This window comes from Vidua chalybeata, chromosome 6, assembly GCF_026979565.1.
Source record: "Vidua chalybeata isolate OUT-0048 chromosome 6, bVidCha1 merged haplotype, whole genome shotgun sequence".
Classification (NCBI taxonomy): Eukaryota; Metazoa; Chordata; class Aves; order Passeriformes; family Viduidae; genus Vidua; species Vidua chalybeata.
In genome coordinates this window covers 53,565,018-53,579,203 of record NC_071535.1, presented here as the reverse complement: position 1 = coordinate 53,579,203, position 14,186 = coordinate 53,565,018, and the positions used below count along the sequence as shown (strand labels likewise).

The 14,186-nt window shown below is 41.1% G+C and overlaps 1 protein-coding gene across 4 annotated transcripts in view; it reads left to right on the top strand.

The window, feature by feature from the left end:
• The window catches only part of NAV2 (neuron navigator 2), a 371,538-nt gene that overhangs the window by 268,803 nt on the left and 88,549 nt on the right, over window positions 1-14,186 (top strand). For all 4 annotated transcript variants that reach the window (XM_053946235.1, XM_053946233.1, XM_053946234.1 and 1 more), the window contains 4 exons: window positions 445-1,552; window positions 4,853-4,965; window positions 8,292-8,400; window positions 10,929-11,324. In XM_053946235.1, the coding sequence (XP_053802210.1) occupies window positions 445-1,552; window positions 4,853-4,965; window positions 8,292-8,400; window positions 10,929-11,324 (1,726 nt within the window). The remainder of the gene's footprint in view (window positions 1-444; window positions 1,553-4,852; window positions 4,966-8,291; window positions 8,401-10,928; window positions 11,325-14,186) is intronic.

Sequence of the window (14,186 nt, the reverse complement as noted above, 5' to 3'; positions counted from 1 at the left end):
TGCATTTTTTTTATGTTTGAGGTTTTTCTAAGAATCGAACTTGGACAGCAAGTATTTTGCCAAAAGCAGAGGGAACCCTTAGTTACAAAATAGTGCTGTGTTTTTGCTAATGAAAAAGTATTGTGGACTTAATAAGGGAGAGCACATTGCAGAACACATTTTGGTTTGAATTGGAAGAGATTCTTTTTCTTCCTTCTTTTTCTTGAAACAGCAAGTAAATGTAAATTATACAGTAGGAGCTCATTGCTGCTCTGCTGGGTAGGAAAAGAAAGCTGGCTTTTATTTTCTCTGCATTTCACTGATATTGAAAATACTGATGTGTCTTTTTAATGTTATCAGTGTGAAATTCTTGATGCTTCATTGCAGAAAGAATCTCATAGTAACTCTAATACGAGGTACTACTCTGTTGTTTTATTGGGCTGTTTTCTGTGTTTTTTTTTCCAGAGCCTGCAGACAGCACGGCCTCCCAGCCCACAGGAATGAATGAAAATGTCTCATCCTCAGTACAAAGCTGCGGCAGTGCTGTTCCTTGCAATAACTCCTCAGCCATCCCTCAGCCCAGCTCTGCTATTAAACCTTGGCGCAGCAAGTCCCTCAGTGCCAAGCACACAGCGACGTCTTCCATGCTATCCGTGAAGCAGCCAGCAGTGGAGCCTCCAAAGCCGCCCTCGGAAATCGCCAAAACAGCTCCCAACGGTCAAAAATCCATGCTGGAAAAACTAAAACTCTTCAACAGCAAAGGGGGTTCCAAAGCAGGAGTGTCCGGGACAACGCTGGAGTGTCCGGGCTCTCGGGACAACAGCTGTGAAAAGCTGGAGGTGCTTCTCAGCTTTGAGGAGAGCGAAGAAATTGATACCACCAACCAGAATGTGAACAACCTGGGATCGATGTCCAACAGCCCCAAAATTGCACTCAAGGGAATTGCACAAAGGACTTTCAGCCGCGCACTGACTAATAAGAAAAGTTCTCCAAAGGGTAATGAGAAGGAGAAAGAGAAACAAAAAGAGAAAGAAAAGGATAAAAGTAAAGATATTACAAAGAGAACATCTATCACCGAGAAGCTAGAGCTGAAGGCGGAACCTAAAGAAGAACAGACAGCACTAACAACAACAACAGAGATGCCAAAAAAGTCCTCCAAGATCGCAAGCTTTATCCCTAAAGGAGGGAAGCTGAACAGTGCCAAGAAGGAGGCCTCTGCCCCTTCGCACAGCGGAATACCAAAACCAGGAATGAAAAACACCACAGGGAAATCCTCAACTGCCCCTGTTCCTGCAAAGGAAGGCGAGAGGAGCCGTGGCGGGAAAGCCAGCTCAGGGCTCTCGCATCAGAAGTCCCAGCTGGACAGCCGTCATTCCAGCTCCTCCTCCAGCCTGGCTTCCTCCGAGGGGAAGGGCGTCGGGGGCCTGCACAGCAGCAGCAGCAGCCAGGCTGTCAACGGGCCCGCGGTGACCACGCACACCACGGGCAGCAACACCGTGAGCGTGCAGCTACCTCATCCCCAGCAGCAATACAGCCACCCCAACACCGCCACCGTCGCGCCCTTCATGTACAGGTACAGGACACGCCCCTGGGGCTGTGGGAGTGGGGTGCCCAGAAGGGTCATTCTGGACACTTCCAGGGGGTTGAAGCAGCAAGGTAAATGCTGCCTCATGGAGAAGTGTCTTGCTTCAAGAGTATAGGCAATTGATGCATTTTCACAAATACTCATGGTGAAGACTGTGTGAGAAGTTGTGATAGACAGGAGGGGGAATAATGGTTGTGTCCAACCCTACTAGCAGGAAAGATGGCAATCTGAACACCTCCTTGACCAGGTGCTGCTCTTCTGAAGGGTACAAGAACATGTATCAGGTTTGTTTTGTGCACCATAGCTTTGAAAGTTGTAACAATGCCAGGACACTCTCGGGGTCTTCATTGTAGCTGACAGTGGTGGAGCTGCCTCACTATAAGTAGGAATTGGAAATTAAACAAACAAAAAAAACCAACCAAACAAACAAAAACCCCAAAAACCCAAACAAACAAAAAAAACCTTTCATTTAAGTAAGGCCAGACAAGAAGTCTGTGCTGTTGTATGTGTTAAGCCTGAGATAAGGAAAAGAGCAGCCAAAGGAAGTCACAGCTAAGCTCTGTCTAGTCCATTTTCTATTTGAAGCACCTTCTGTGTGACAGTGGCAGTAGAGGATACATAGGGAAGTATCCTAGGGATAGTAGGGAAGTAACAAGAGGGAAATCAGTAGCAGGGATTCGTAAGGACACAACATGACTAGGACACAAGAAGTTTCTCAGTCAGAGGATGGGATTTTTGGTTTGGACAGCCATCTCATGGGGGTTTTATGACGCTGCTTAGCTCTTTCATAGGAAGAGGATGCAGTTTTTGCTCTGTCTTCATCTTCTTGCTGCTCATGATCTGAAAGACCTTTCTCAATTCCTTCCCTTCTTTAAGATGTGTTCTTACTGGGCTAAGGTGTCCTAGCCTCTTTTGTTTTCACTTGTAGAGATGCTGTTCATGATCTTTGATCATTTTTGTTGCCCTGTCCCATGGTTTTTTCAGCTCTACTGTGCACATTTTTGCCTTGGATCTCTTGACCGATGTAGCATAAAAAATGGTCAGTCACATTTTTTGAATAAGAGTGAATGTCAGTGGTATGAACCTGAAGGAGAGGGATGCCAAAGGCCTGTGTAGGAATGCAGAATGGCAAGAGCAACCCTTGAGTCTTCTGGCTCCTTTGAGAATTCTCCTTGTGTGTATGGAATTAAATGCCAGGGGACCTGGGAAGCAGAAATTTTTGGAGATGGGTTGTTAAGTTTATCACCACAGTGTCTCCTCATTGTTGGTATTCATCTTTAGTCTGAACACAGATACCTTCACCTAATGTGTAAAGGCAGATGCAGTCCATACATTTTCTATAAGCTAAACATACTGATCAACTCCACACAGTATTTATTTGACCTTTTATGAAAACCAGGAATGAAACTACCTGTTGGCAGCTGGAAAATTGAAAAACAGTGCTTAATTTTCAGCACTGGAGGAAAAAAGGCCAAACTCTGTAGTCATGTTAGCTTTAAAAGGAAAGAGAAAAGTCAGATCATTTTGGTTTGCAAGACAAACATAACACATTATTATATTTACTATCCAGACATTATTTCAGTCTGCAAAATGCACTTGTTAATGCATTGTAGTAGAAGGCTCAGGTGTTTTCTGACATCAGTTAGATTACTTTAATTTATACTTTTCAGCTGCCTGTAGACTTTTTGTTTGGGTTTGATGCAGTTTTAAAAGCAAAAGACATAAGAAATTATCCTGCATTTTGTATAGGGCTGTCACTGGCAGAAAGGGACCTTCAGACAAATTTTATTAGAGAAGCTCTCCCATTGAGTCAGGAGATGCAGAAAGGACTCCCTTGATTTCTAAACTCCTCTTCATCAGAGAGGAGTTCTTGATGCAGCTGGATCCAGGCTTAGCACCAGACTTCGTTCATGTCTGAAGGATTGTATAGATGTAATTGAACTTCATATAACTCAACTGTACTGTAGGATTAAGGGTGGCAAACCCCATATATTTATATGAAAGTAAATGATTAATTTTGATAACGATTAGACTAATCGTTCTCAGAATTATTTACTACACAGTACAGGCAGCCATGATTACTAGTATAATATAATTCACTCTTTTTGAAACAATATCAAAGGAATTATGTTGAAGTTATATTAAAAACAATTATTCAGTAGAGATTGATGTTATATATACCATGCCAACGACGGTGGCCACATCTCCTTTGCTCACCCTGCAGGATGTCCCCACTCAAGGAGGACTCTGCACACACTCCAAGGGGGGGTGTGTTAGAAGACCTTGTCATTAAAGCCTGGGATTGGGCTTTTATAGTATAAAGTGACCATCAGTCATGTGTGTCCTGGCCAGCTGTGCCAGCCCAGCATCCCCAGTTTTCAGTGGTGTCATTGTTGGTTCCTTTATCAGGTACTTTACCAGGTCTGCCACATCTTCACCTCCCCGTCAGGAGGTTGAACTCTGGAGTTGATGAGTCAGGCTAGTTTCAGTGTTATTCAACACCAAAAGCAGTAAGAGGCCCCTCCTCCTTCTGCCACAGACAGCTCTGTAAACAGGGCATTGTTCCAGTTGTTCTACCCCTACTCCAGGCAGAGCATCCTGCTGCAAGAGTCAAGTGAAATTAAGAGCATTGCAATAGTAATTCCCCACAGTGTCTTTACTTTTTTACAGCAGCTCTTACCCTTTGGGCAGGAGAACTTCCAGCTGCCTGTTGGTGTGGCTCTATGAGCAAAACACAGCACAATTAGTAAAGTGAAATGAGTCACAATATCTTACTCAAATCTGACAGTAGATCCTTACATCACATTTCATTACCTGGCAGCCATAATATCAGACAATAAATTGGAGTTTGAAGTTGGTTTTGCCCAGTCATTTCTCTTAAAATGGAAGTGATGTTGAAGACAACCTAGCAGGAGTGTAACATGACATCACATGCTCCCTGCTTTATTGTCATGCAATACAGACTTTATTGGAGAGGATCAGATTAGCCACAACAACTGATGTTATTGATAATTAAGAAACATCCGGAAATCCAAGTGTTTTAAGACCCCATCTGATGAGCTGTGAAGCCTATCTTCAACTATGAATTTTTTATTTTTTACAGCTGAGTGCTTGTTTCCATTTCTGGGACATAATTCAACATGGGACTAATGAATTATGTAAAATCAGTCTGCTAGTGTATTCTGGAGAGTGAGACAGAGTGGCTGATGGCAGGTGCACTCGTTCGTTATACTTGAGATACTTTGGATGGAGAGTGGCTGCACATCCCTGTTTTGTTTTGCTTTCCAGATCTCAGACAGACAATGAAGGGAATGTAACAGCTGAGGCCAGCACAGGAGGGGTCAGCATGGATTCTGCTCTTTATGTCAAAACTGCCCAGCCTGCCCTCGAGGACCTCTCAGGTAAGTCTTGCAGCATGACCCATTACTGGCTATAGTCTGGTTAAATAAGAATGGGCTAGAGCAAGTTGATTTTATTCCTACTGCTTTCGTTCTTAATAATTGTATTTCTTTCAGCTCTTCAGCAATGAACCGGGTGTCAAAAATTTTAACTCTAGATGCTTAAGTTCAGCACAAGTGTGCTTCCCAAATTCCTTGAAATCACCAGGAATTCTGCCTGCTTAATGAGATGTGCAGCATCTTTTAGGACTAAACTACTATAAGGATCCTAAGCATTCTCAGGCATTTCATATGCATTGTTTCATTTTAAAAACTTCATTTTGGAGCTTACAGAACAGACTGTGCTAATTTCCTTGATGTTTTGGTTTGGAGGAATATTAATATCACTCACATGAATCTGATCAATTTGAGAAACAGCCTTTGCAGCAGTAGGGCACCAAAATCCAACTACACTCTATTGTGTCCAGCATACAGAAGCTGAAACTGGTTGTGGCTAGAATATGAGTAGTCTAAATTAGAAAGTACCGGGTATATTTTTCTAGAATTCCTGCTACAGTAAGAAGTATATGCTAGTTAGAAAAAAAAAAAAAAATCAAGCTTACCAATATAATAAAATGATTTTCTGCAACCATATTCTGTTAGAAAATACTAGATTCTACTAATGTGATCTAAAATGTGGTTTTAAAGTCACAATCTGATCTCCTCCTGTCCCCATTTCAGCAATATTTATGACTTTGCTTACTGTATGCTATTGCTGGATATCTCATCTATAGAACCTCTCAGTTTTTTTCCATCTGGTTAGTCTTGGCATCCCCCAGTTTAATGTGGGGTTTGAAGCCAAATGCCCTCCTTGGAAAAGTGATGTGGCTAAAAGTTTCACAATGAGATTCATTTAATGCTGCATTGCATATTCCATCAATGCTGCCCGTGTGCTGAAAGCAAAGGTTGAGAGGCAGAGTCACTGGTGAGGAAAGGGGCTGCAGGGATGCCTAAGTGAATATATCTGTGTGTAGAATTTATACATAGGTGGATTAAGTACTTAAAAGGCAGATAAAAGGCACAAGGGATAAAATCCTTGAGAACATTTTTGCATTCATATTTAAATATGAGAGTTGCAAGTAAAAAACACAATGTCCAGCTGCTTAAACTTTTTCAGCATTACCTCTTAACCATCATATTGGCTGGGCTGGATGTATTTCAGCCTGCAAACTGAGAAGAACTTCTAGATCACAAAAGGTCTTCAGTCTTTAATGACAGATGTTATGTAAGTACAAACTATTACTCAACTAGAATATGTAAGTTTTGGAATCCAGAGGCGGAAGACAGCTGACAAACTCAAACAAGGGAGATGCAAACACCAGCTGTGCACAACCAGACCAGACAGCAGCATCCATGGAGGGGCCTTGGGGGAAACAGAGCAAACTAAACAAAACAGTCCCTCAGCCCAAATGAATTAGAAGAAATAAGGCACAGATATCTTCTCTCCCTGGATAGCAGCTATTGATGCTGTTAATTTAAAAGCATATATAAAACAAAAGAGAGCATAGGTAGGGAAAAATGGAAGCAGAATTGTTGAGTAGGCAGCAGAATGCTGCCTACTCAGGAGGAGCTAAGTGATTTCAGAATTAAGCTCTAGGAGCCAACTATCCAATATCTCTCTTCAAAGTATACTTTTGATTTAAGCAGTGGAATGTCATTTAAGTGAAAATTTGGTATCAGTTTAGGCATAAGAGTGATCTCAGTAGAAATTGCTTTAGTTTGTCTCCTGTGTGTTTTCCTAAGAAGTTACCTACCATTTGCTTTCACATCTTCACATGAGAGAAATGATCTGTAAAAGAGCACTGTGACCTTTGTTAAGCTAAAGGCCTATAAATATTTTATGTTTTTTACTACAAAAATTTGTTGATCCATGAGTATAGAAAATGTTTTCTGTCCCAGAGACCCATTGGCTAAAGTAAACAGTCTTGTTAGGTGGATGTTTTCAGTCCAGCCAGACCATAATTGTTTGACCCTCTGGCTTAAGTGAATTGTAACTCAGGGAGATCATTTCCCAGAGACTAGAGACTGATTAAAAAATGCTCACATGGGGACTAAGCACTTTGGTCACTAGTTTATGTGTAGCACTGCTGCTTTGTAGGCAACAGTGTGTGAGTGGGTTTTTCTATGCCACCAACCTGGCATCTTTTAGAAACATGAAATTTAAAGCATAGAATGTACAAAGTCCCAATTACAGTTTTTTTTATCTGGTTCTTCACACCTCTGATGTGTGTCATATACAGATATCCATCTAAACTAGCAATTGTGTGGGTGTCCAGCATCCTGGCAGCTCAAAAATGCATCAATTGTACAGAGAAGACTGATACAAAATGTGAAAAGTTTTACATTTACTGTAGTATTTTCTTTAGTCATGATTTGTAAACCCTTTAGAATGAAATAATTTCCTTCTGTGCCCAGCAGAAGCTTTTTGACAGTTTTTTGGAGGTCTACTGTTTCAGCTTTCAGCTTACAAAGAATAGGCCGGCACTACTAGAAATTCACTTCTCTTTAGCCTCTTAGAGGATTTAACTCTATAAAGATCAGCTGAGGTAGCAACCAAAGCATTTCTGAACTGACAGCTGAGAGCACATAAATAAATTATACTGAAGCACTAATTAAATTATTAATTTGATAAAATGAAATTATGCTGAAACAGTAGGAAGACTTTATTTTTTGTGTACATAAACTCTACTTTTAAGGAGCAGGACATGAATGTGTTTTAGAACAAAGTGTTTAAAGAACAGGATTTCTAATTGCCATGAAAACTAAGTAATCCACCAACTTTGTGTCATGTAGCACATTTTAGGAACAGTAACTGTGTTACGTTGACAAGCAAAACCTTTTGTTATTTTACCTGAAACATCACTCAGCATGGAGCAGCCACCCAGTCAGCACAGTTTAGTTTATGGAAAGATATTACTGTAGGACAAAGAAGATCTAGTGAAAACACAGCATTGGAGAAATTGCCTGTGTCAGGTTAATGTTAATTGTGCCAATATATGAGATGGAAAGGGTGGTATTGATGGAGTGTATATTCTAATGAGGTTGAAAGTTAACCAGAATTTAAACTGGGTCAGCAACATCTCAAAGGCAGCCCGGGCAATGAGGGTAACTCTGCAGAGCTCATTTCAGTGAGGATGTGATGACAGCAGGTGCCTGCCAAGGGGAATGAAATCTCAATCCTAACCAGCTTAGAAAGTCAGAAAAAAGTGCATTTGAGTCAGGCATAGGCAGCAGCTCAGTTCTGTGCTGTTCCTTGCCTGGTCCTTACTCATGGCTTCCTTTCCCTGCAGGAGAGGATCCGGAGACACGGCGGCTGCGAACTGTGAAGAACATCGCTGACCTTCGGCAGAACCTGGAGGAAACCATGTCCAGTTTGCGGGGAACCCAGGTCACCCACAGGTAAAGGCACCTCTGGGTTCCCAACAAAATGGAAACCACTCTTTACAACTTCCTGAAGGGTGGTTGTAGTCAGATGGGGGTTGGTCTCTTTCACCAGGCAGCAACTGACAGAACCAGAGGACACAGTCTCAAGCTGTGTCAAGGGAAATATAGGTTGGATATTATGAAAAAGTTTTTTGCAGAAGGAGTGATAAAGTTCTGCAATGTCCTGCCTGGGAGGTGGTGGAGTCACCATCCCTGGGTGTGTTTGAAAAGAGACTGGATGTGGCACTTGGTGCCATGGTTTAGTTGGGGTGTTGGGGCATGGGTTGGACTCGATGATCTTGAAGGTCTCTTCCAACCTAGTCATTCTGTGAATTCTGCTCCTACTTTACATTTCTTACACCTGGCTGGGCTGTATCCTTAGAAAAAATGATTAACATTGACAGTGGAAGATACTGATCTTGTAATTTTTGTCTTTAATGTACAGAATTTGAATAATGTTTGCTGGTTATTGAGATGTATGAAGAAGAATTGATGGGATGGGGTGTGTATTGACTCAAAGGTCAAGAAAAATCACTTCTTGTTAAATGTGTGAGGTGATGTTTGAATATAAGTTACAGTTTAAAATGTTTCATCTTACTGTTGAGTAACTTCAGTGCATTACACCTCTCTCCCCCTATGTGTAATATTTTGTTTAAATAAGAGGTGAACTGTGCTTGACCCACATTATCAAGTGCATAACTTAAATTCCTGACCAAACTTTGGACAAACAAGTTCTTCTAGTATTGTTAGTCATCCCCTGAATGTAACTGCTTTTTCTTTGTAAAGCAGCATTTGGAAATCTTCAGCAATATTTAAAATATACTGTAAATAAAGAAAGATTGCTATTACATTTAAACATTATGTGAGTTAGATCTTTGCAGTGTTGAACAGGAAGTTTTGGAGAATAAGCTGTTTGGCCCCTAATGAAGTTGGGGTCCTACCTAATGCTTGGTGCCTTATGTACCCCAGCCCTACATAAGTTTATTGGGGGCACGCTTTGTGTTTTGGCTTTGTATCTAAAACTGAAGCAGAGCTTGCAAAGATGAACTCCCAAAGCTGTTTTTCTTTGCAAATTTCAATTAATGTGACAGCTCTTCATGGTTTAATTACTATAACCAGAGAATACAGAGGTTTTTGCTTATATGTTACATTGGAAATAGTACAATGCTGTTTATTTTTACTAATATCCACAATAAATAAAAAAGATGGCACTTAGTTGAGCAGGAAAGGAAATGAGGAACTCATGTGGGTAAGAGAAGTTGTAGCTATGGATTAGCCTCAAATAAATTCACTGCAATTCAGCTATGAGTAGGGTGTAGTCTTGCAATCTGTACACATAGCCTGAAAACTCAGAGTGTAGTCCCAGTTTTAGGATTTAATATATAAATATTACCAATATTTTTTAAAATATACATAACTCATGAATATATGAGTCATTTATTGTTTTTTCTGGTTTGGGTTTGAACATCTTCAAAGCAGTTCATAGTTCATTATTGATTGGTTAGTATACAAAATATATTCTGAAGAAAAAAAAAATTGCCTTTCTTCTTACTTTTTTCACTTACTCCTCTTCATGGTAGAGAATAGCTTTCATTTGGTGCTGGACACATCTCCAGAATTAAAATTATCATGAATGCAGACAATAAAAGGAAATATATCAGAAAAATAGAACTTCAGCAGGTTTTCCTTTAGTCATCTTATTATCCCCACTCCCTTGTCTAGACTGGCAAAACCATAGTGTAAAGGAGTTATGTGTGCTTGAAGATGAGAAAGTTACACTTTGATACCATGGATAATCCATTAAAAAGTCCTGCTTAAGTCTCTCACATGTATGTAGAGCACCTGGTGGCCTGGGTGCAAGAGTCTCTTTACAAATATGGGGGAAGGACCTGAAAAGTGAAAAGAAAGGATCTCCCCGAGTGCTACAGAAGTCAATTGTTAGTGCTGTTACATACAGTCAGTAACTTGGTCAGCGTTCAGGGCCTTGGAAGCACCCGAAATCTCACACAGTGTTCCATGTAAGAGCCACATTTGATCCAGTGTGTCTGATGCCTTGGGGTGGCCACCTGGAACAAAGCTAGACAAGATTAAGGGAATAAAGTGGGTATTTATTAAAGGCCTTCAAACAGGCACCCCTTGGGCAGTCAGAAGCCTTCCAGAGGCTACACCCAAGATGGATGATGGCCATGAGTTTTTCAGACAGTCATAAGTTTGGTCCATTTACGTATTGGCAGTTAATTCTCCAATTACAGCTTCAGGTAATGAAGTCATATAGGCCCAGTTTGCTCCCGCTCAATTCACTTTTGTTCATACTTTTCGGGGCCTGAGGCAGTGAGGTGTCTTTGAATTTCAGGCCTAGAGAGATCGTTTTGTCTGACCAAAATGTGAAGACCGTCAACTAACACTCCATATGGAGTTTAGGGTTATACACTAAAGCAGTACATGGTTTGAAACACATAAAAGCTAAAACCCTAAGTGATTTTATCCACATCTCTCCCTTCAAGCACATTGGAGACCACGTTTGACACAAACGTCACCACCGAGATCAGCGGTCGCAGCATCCTCAGCCTGACAGGGCGGCCAACGCCGCTGTCCTGGCGGCTGGGCCAGTCCAGCCCGCGGCTGCAGGCCGGCGACGCGCCATCCACGGGCAACGGCTACCCGCCGCGGGGCAACGCCAGCCGCTTCGTCAGCGCGGAGCCGGGCGCCACGCGCTACCTGTACTCGGCGCCGCTGCGGCGGCAGCTGGCCACGCGCGGCAGCGGCATCTGCCACGTGGACATCGCTGACAAGGCTGGCGACGACATCGACCTCGAAGGCATCGCCATGGATGCCACTGGCTACATGAGCGACGGTGATGTGCTGGGCAAGAACATCAGGGCTGATGACATCACCAGTGGGTGAGTTAACGTCTTGCTTCATGTGACTCTTCTGTTATGTCTATAGCCCTGTGTTTCCGTGGTTATTTTGAGAAGTAAAAGCCAACACCAAAGATATTCTACTCATTTCAATAGCCTTTGGAGGGACAGCTCGTTGTTACAGAGGGATTTAAACAAAATTCAAATTTTTAAGTGCACGTTAAGAAAGTATCCCTAGATGTGAAGATATTCTGGCATGTGATTAAACGTTTTCCAGGGCCGACTCACAGTGGTTGCAACATTCATTCGTGCCCACGAGATGGAGGGAGTGAGGCACGTTTTGTACTTAGCTGAACTCTTTTGCTGCCTCAACTTTGACGGGCTAGTTTGCTGGAAGGAAATGAGTTTGTATCTCCGTTAGGTAAAATAGTAGTACATGCTTGAAAACGTTTAAAGAGCAAGTCAGTGTGCAGAAATATGAACTGATAGACAATTATTAAAAAGGTTTTACATCAGCATTTTATCTCTGCCTTGAGTGGAAAAAGCATTTGTTCTTTGCTCCAAAGTCAGTTTTCAATTTGTCTACTTTCAGTTCTTACTATAAAAGTAATTTTTTCTTAGCTCAAGTACATTAACATTGGATTGATGTTAAAAATTATCTTTCAGATTTAAGTAGTTTGGTGTTTTGTTTGTTTTTTTTTTGGTTTGGTTTGGTGGGTATTTTTGCTTGTTTGTTTTTTTGTTTCTGTGGGATTGTTTTTTTGTTTGTTTGTTGGTTTGGTTTGGATTTTTTTTTGTGGCAGTCCCATCTGACCATCTTGCATCATTTGCTTTTTTGTAATTTTTTTTTTTATTAGTGACATTTCTAGTGGTGTTGGCTTTTTTGAAAGACATAATGTGTCTTACTGTAATCCAGCTGCTGCTTTGTCATTAACTTAACCAGTTCAGTTACACCATCTGGAAGCAGTCATTAATTCTGTCCATTATGAATATTAGGATATTTTCACACTTTTTGAGAAGTCAGACACCTTCTTTATATGCTGCATTAGGGAAACATATAGTAAAGTAGCTGATGCAAAAATCAGTATGAAATTCTGTTTCAGATGAAACACCAGTAGCTGTTGCTGCATTAATAATGCATCAAATCACTAAAGCACCTTGTGTTTTCCTCATATAAATCAACTTACACCTGGGTTTTGTAATGTTTATTCTAGGAACAGTTACTGCTTTTCCTCTGGACTATGAATTTTATTTAAATTTGTGGTTGTAGTTTTGGTCTGGAAGTGAGGAAAGTAAATTCTAAGTAGCACCATGGTTTCTGTAAAATACCTTGAGTGGCAGTTGAGAATTACCCCTGGCAGAACTGTGTCAGCTCAGCCTTCTGCTGCTCAGAGAGGAGCCCCAGTCTTTGCAGACCTTTACTTAGTGTATAAAATTCAGATTCCAGGTTGAGGAAAAGGAAAGAATAGAAAAGCTGACAAATTTATGAATGATTTAGCCAGAGAAATCTGTATCTTTGCTTATCTATGTGTATCATTTCCTTTTCTGTGTCTGGTCATCCTGCAGGGTAAAAATTGGGAGTCTCCATAGTCTGAAAGTACAAGAGTGGTGTTTAGATTCTGGGTAAGAAAATGGTTTTGCCAGTTGGTAGCTCTGTCACCAAAGCAGTGAGTTATACACTCAGAATTATTAACATAGCAGAAGAGTCATATACTGCACCCTACCTCACTTCTGGCCCTGAGTGCTTGGATGTCTTTAACTGAGTATCTGACTCTTTTTTTCCCCACTAGTTTTTAAAGGAGTGTGATTCTTTTCACTTTTTACTCATGTAATAGCCACATACTGAAAAATGAAATCTCAATTTAAGGTTCTTAGGACAAGAAGTGTGTACAAGTAACTTTTTCTTTTCCACATCTTTTGCCTTCAGCTACAGAAGTCTGTTTTGCTAAATAGTGTGAGTTGATTTGTCAATTCTTATAGCACTGTTGGAGTAATTGACTAATTTCCAAGGACAGAATTGGTATTGTAGGTAAATCCACTGTTGGAAAGATGCAGCTTCATTTCCAGCTGGTGGACAGGGTTTGGACATGGGCAGTTTGGGGTTCCTCTACTTGCTGCACTCATGGGCATTTGGAGGGAGCGTTGCTACAAGGAGCCCCACAAGCCTGGGGTTGCAGTCTATGGAGGGAAATCATGTGACTGGATTCCTTGAGAAGGGAATATTGCAGTATTGAATTGCAATAACAGCATTCCAATATTAATGGAAAAGGATAAAAATATAAGGTTGTTACCTTTGGTGACCCCTAATGACACTGGGTTGCCATCTCCAGTGTGAACAGATGTTTGGTAGCCTTTTCTATAAGTTATGTTCCCCAATGTATGTTTAATTCAAATAGTAAGAAGAAATAGGATGGCATTCTCTTTTTGTGGGAGAGGAATAATAAACTGCTTAGAAATCAGAGAGGTTGCTTGTAAAGAAAGCATCCGTGTGACTTGCTGCAGAACAAATCACCAAGATCAATGGTAGGGCAAACAGGCTCAACATTTCCAGAAGCCGAGCTACACTCTGTGCAGAGCAGCACAAGAGGGTATTTAGAGCATGAATAGCTCTTTATTAGCTGGTATGTGTTTCACTTTGTCATTTTTCAGAATTGCTACAATCCCGGAGTCTGAAAACCTTGGATCTGTGTTTTCATTGGCAAACTGATAGGGAAGGAAGCCAAAATATTTGTTACAGCCAAAATAAATCCAATAGCCAAGAAAAACTAGTTTAGCCCTGTGATCCTGGTGCTTTCTCTGAAATGTACTGGGTCATGGGAAGTTTCGTTTGGCCTCCCTTAATGAGTCTGCTCAAGCAGAGCTCTGGCAGACACCAGGATTGCTTTCTTAGGGTTAAGAAAGAGA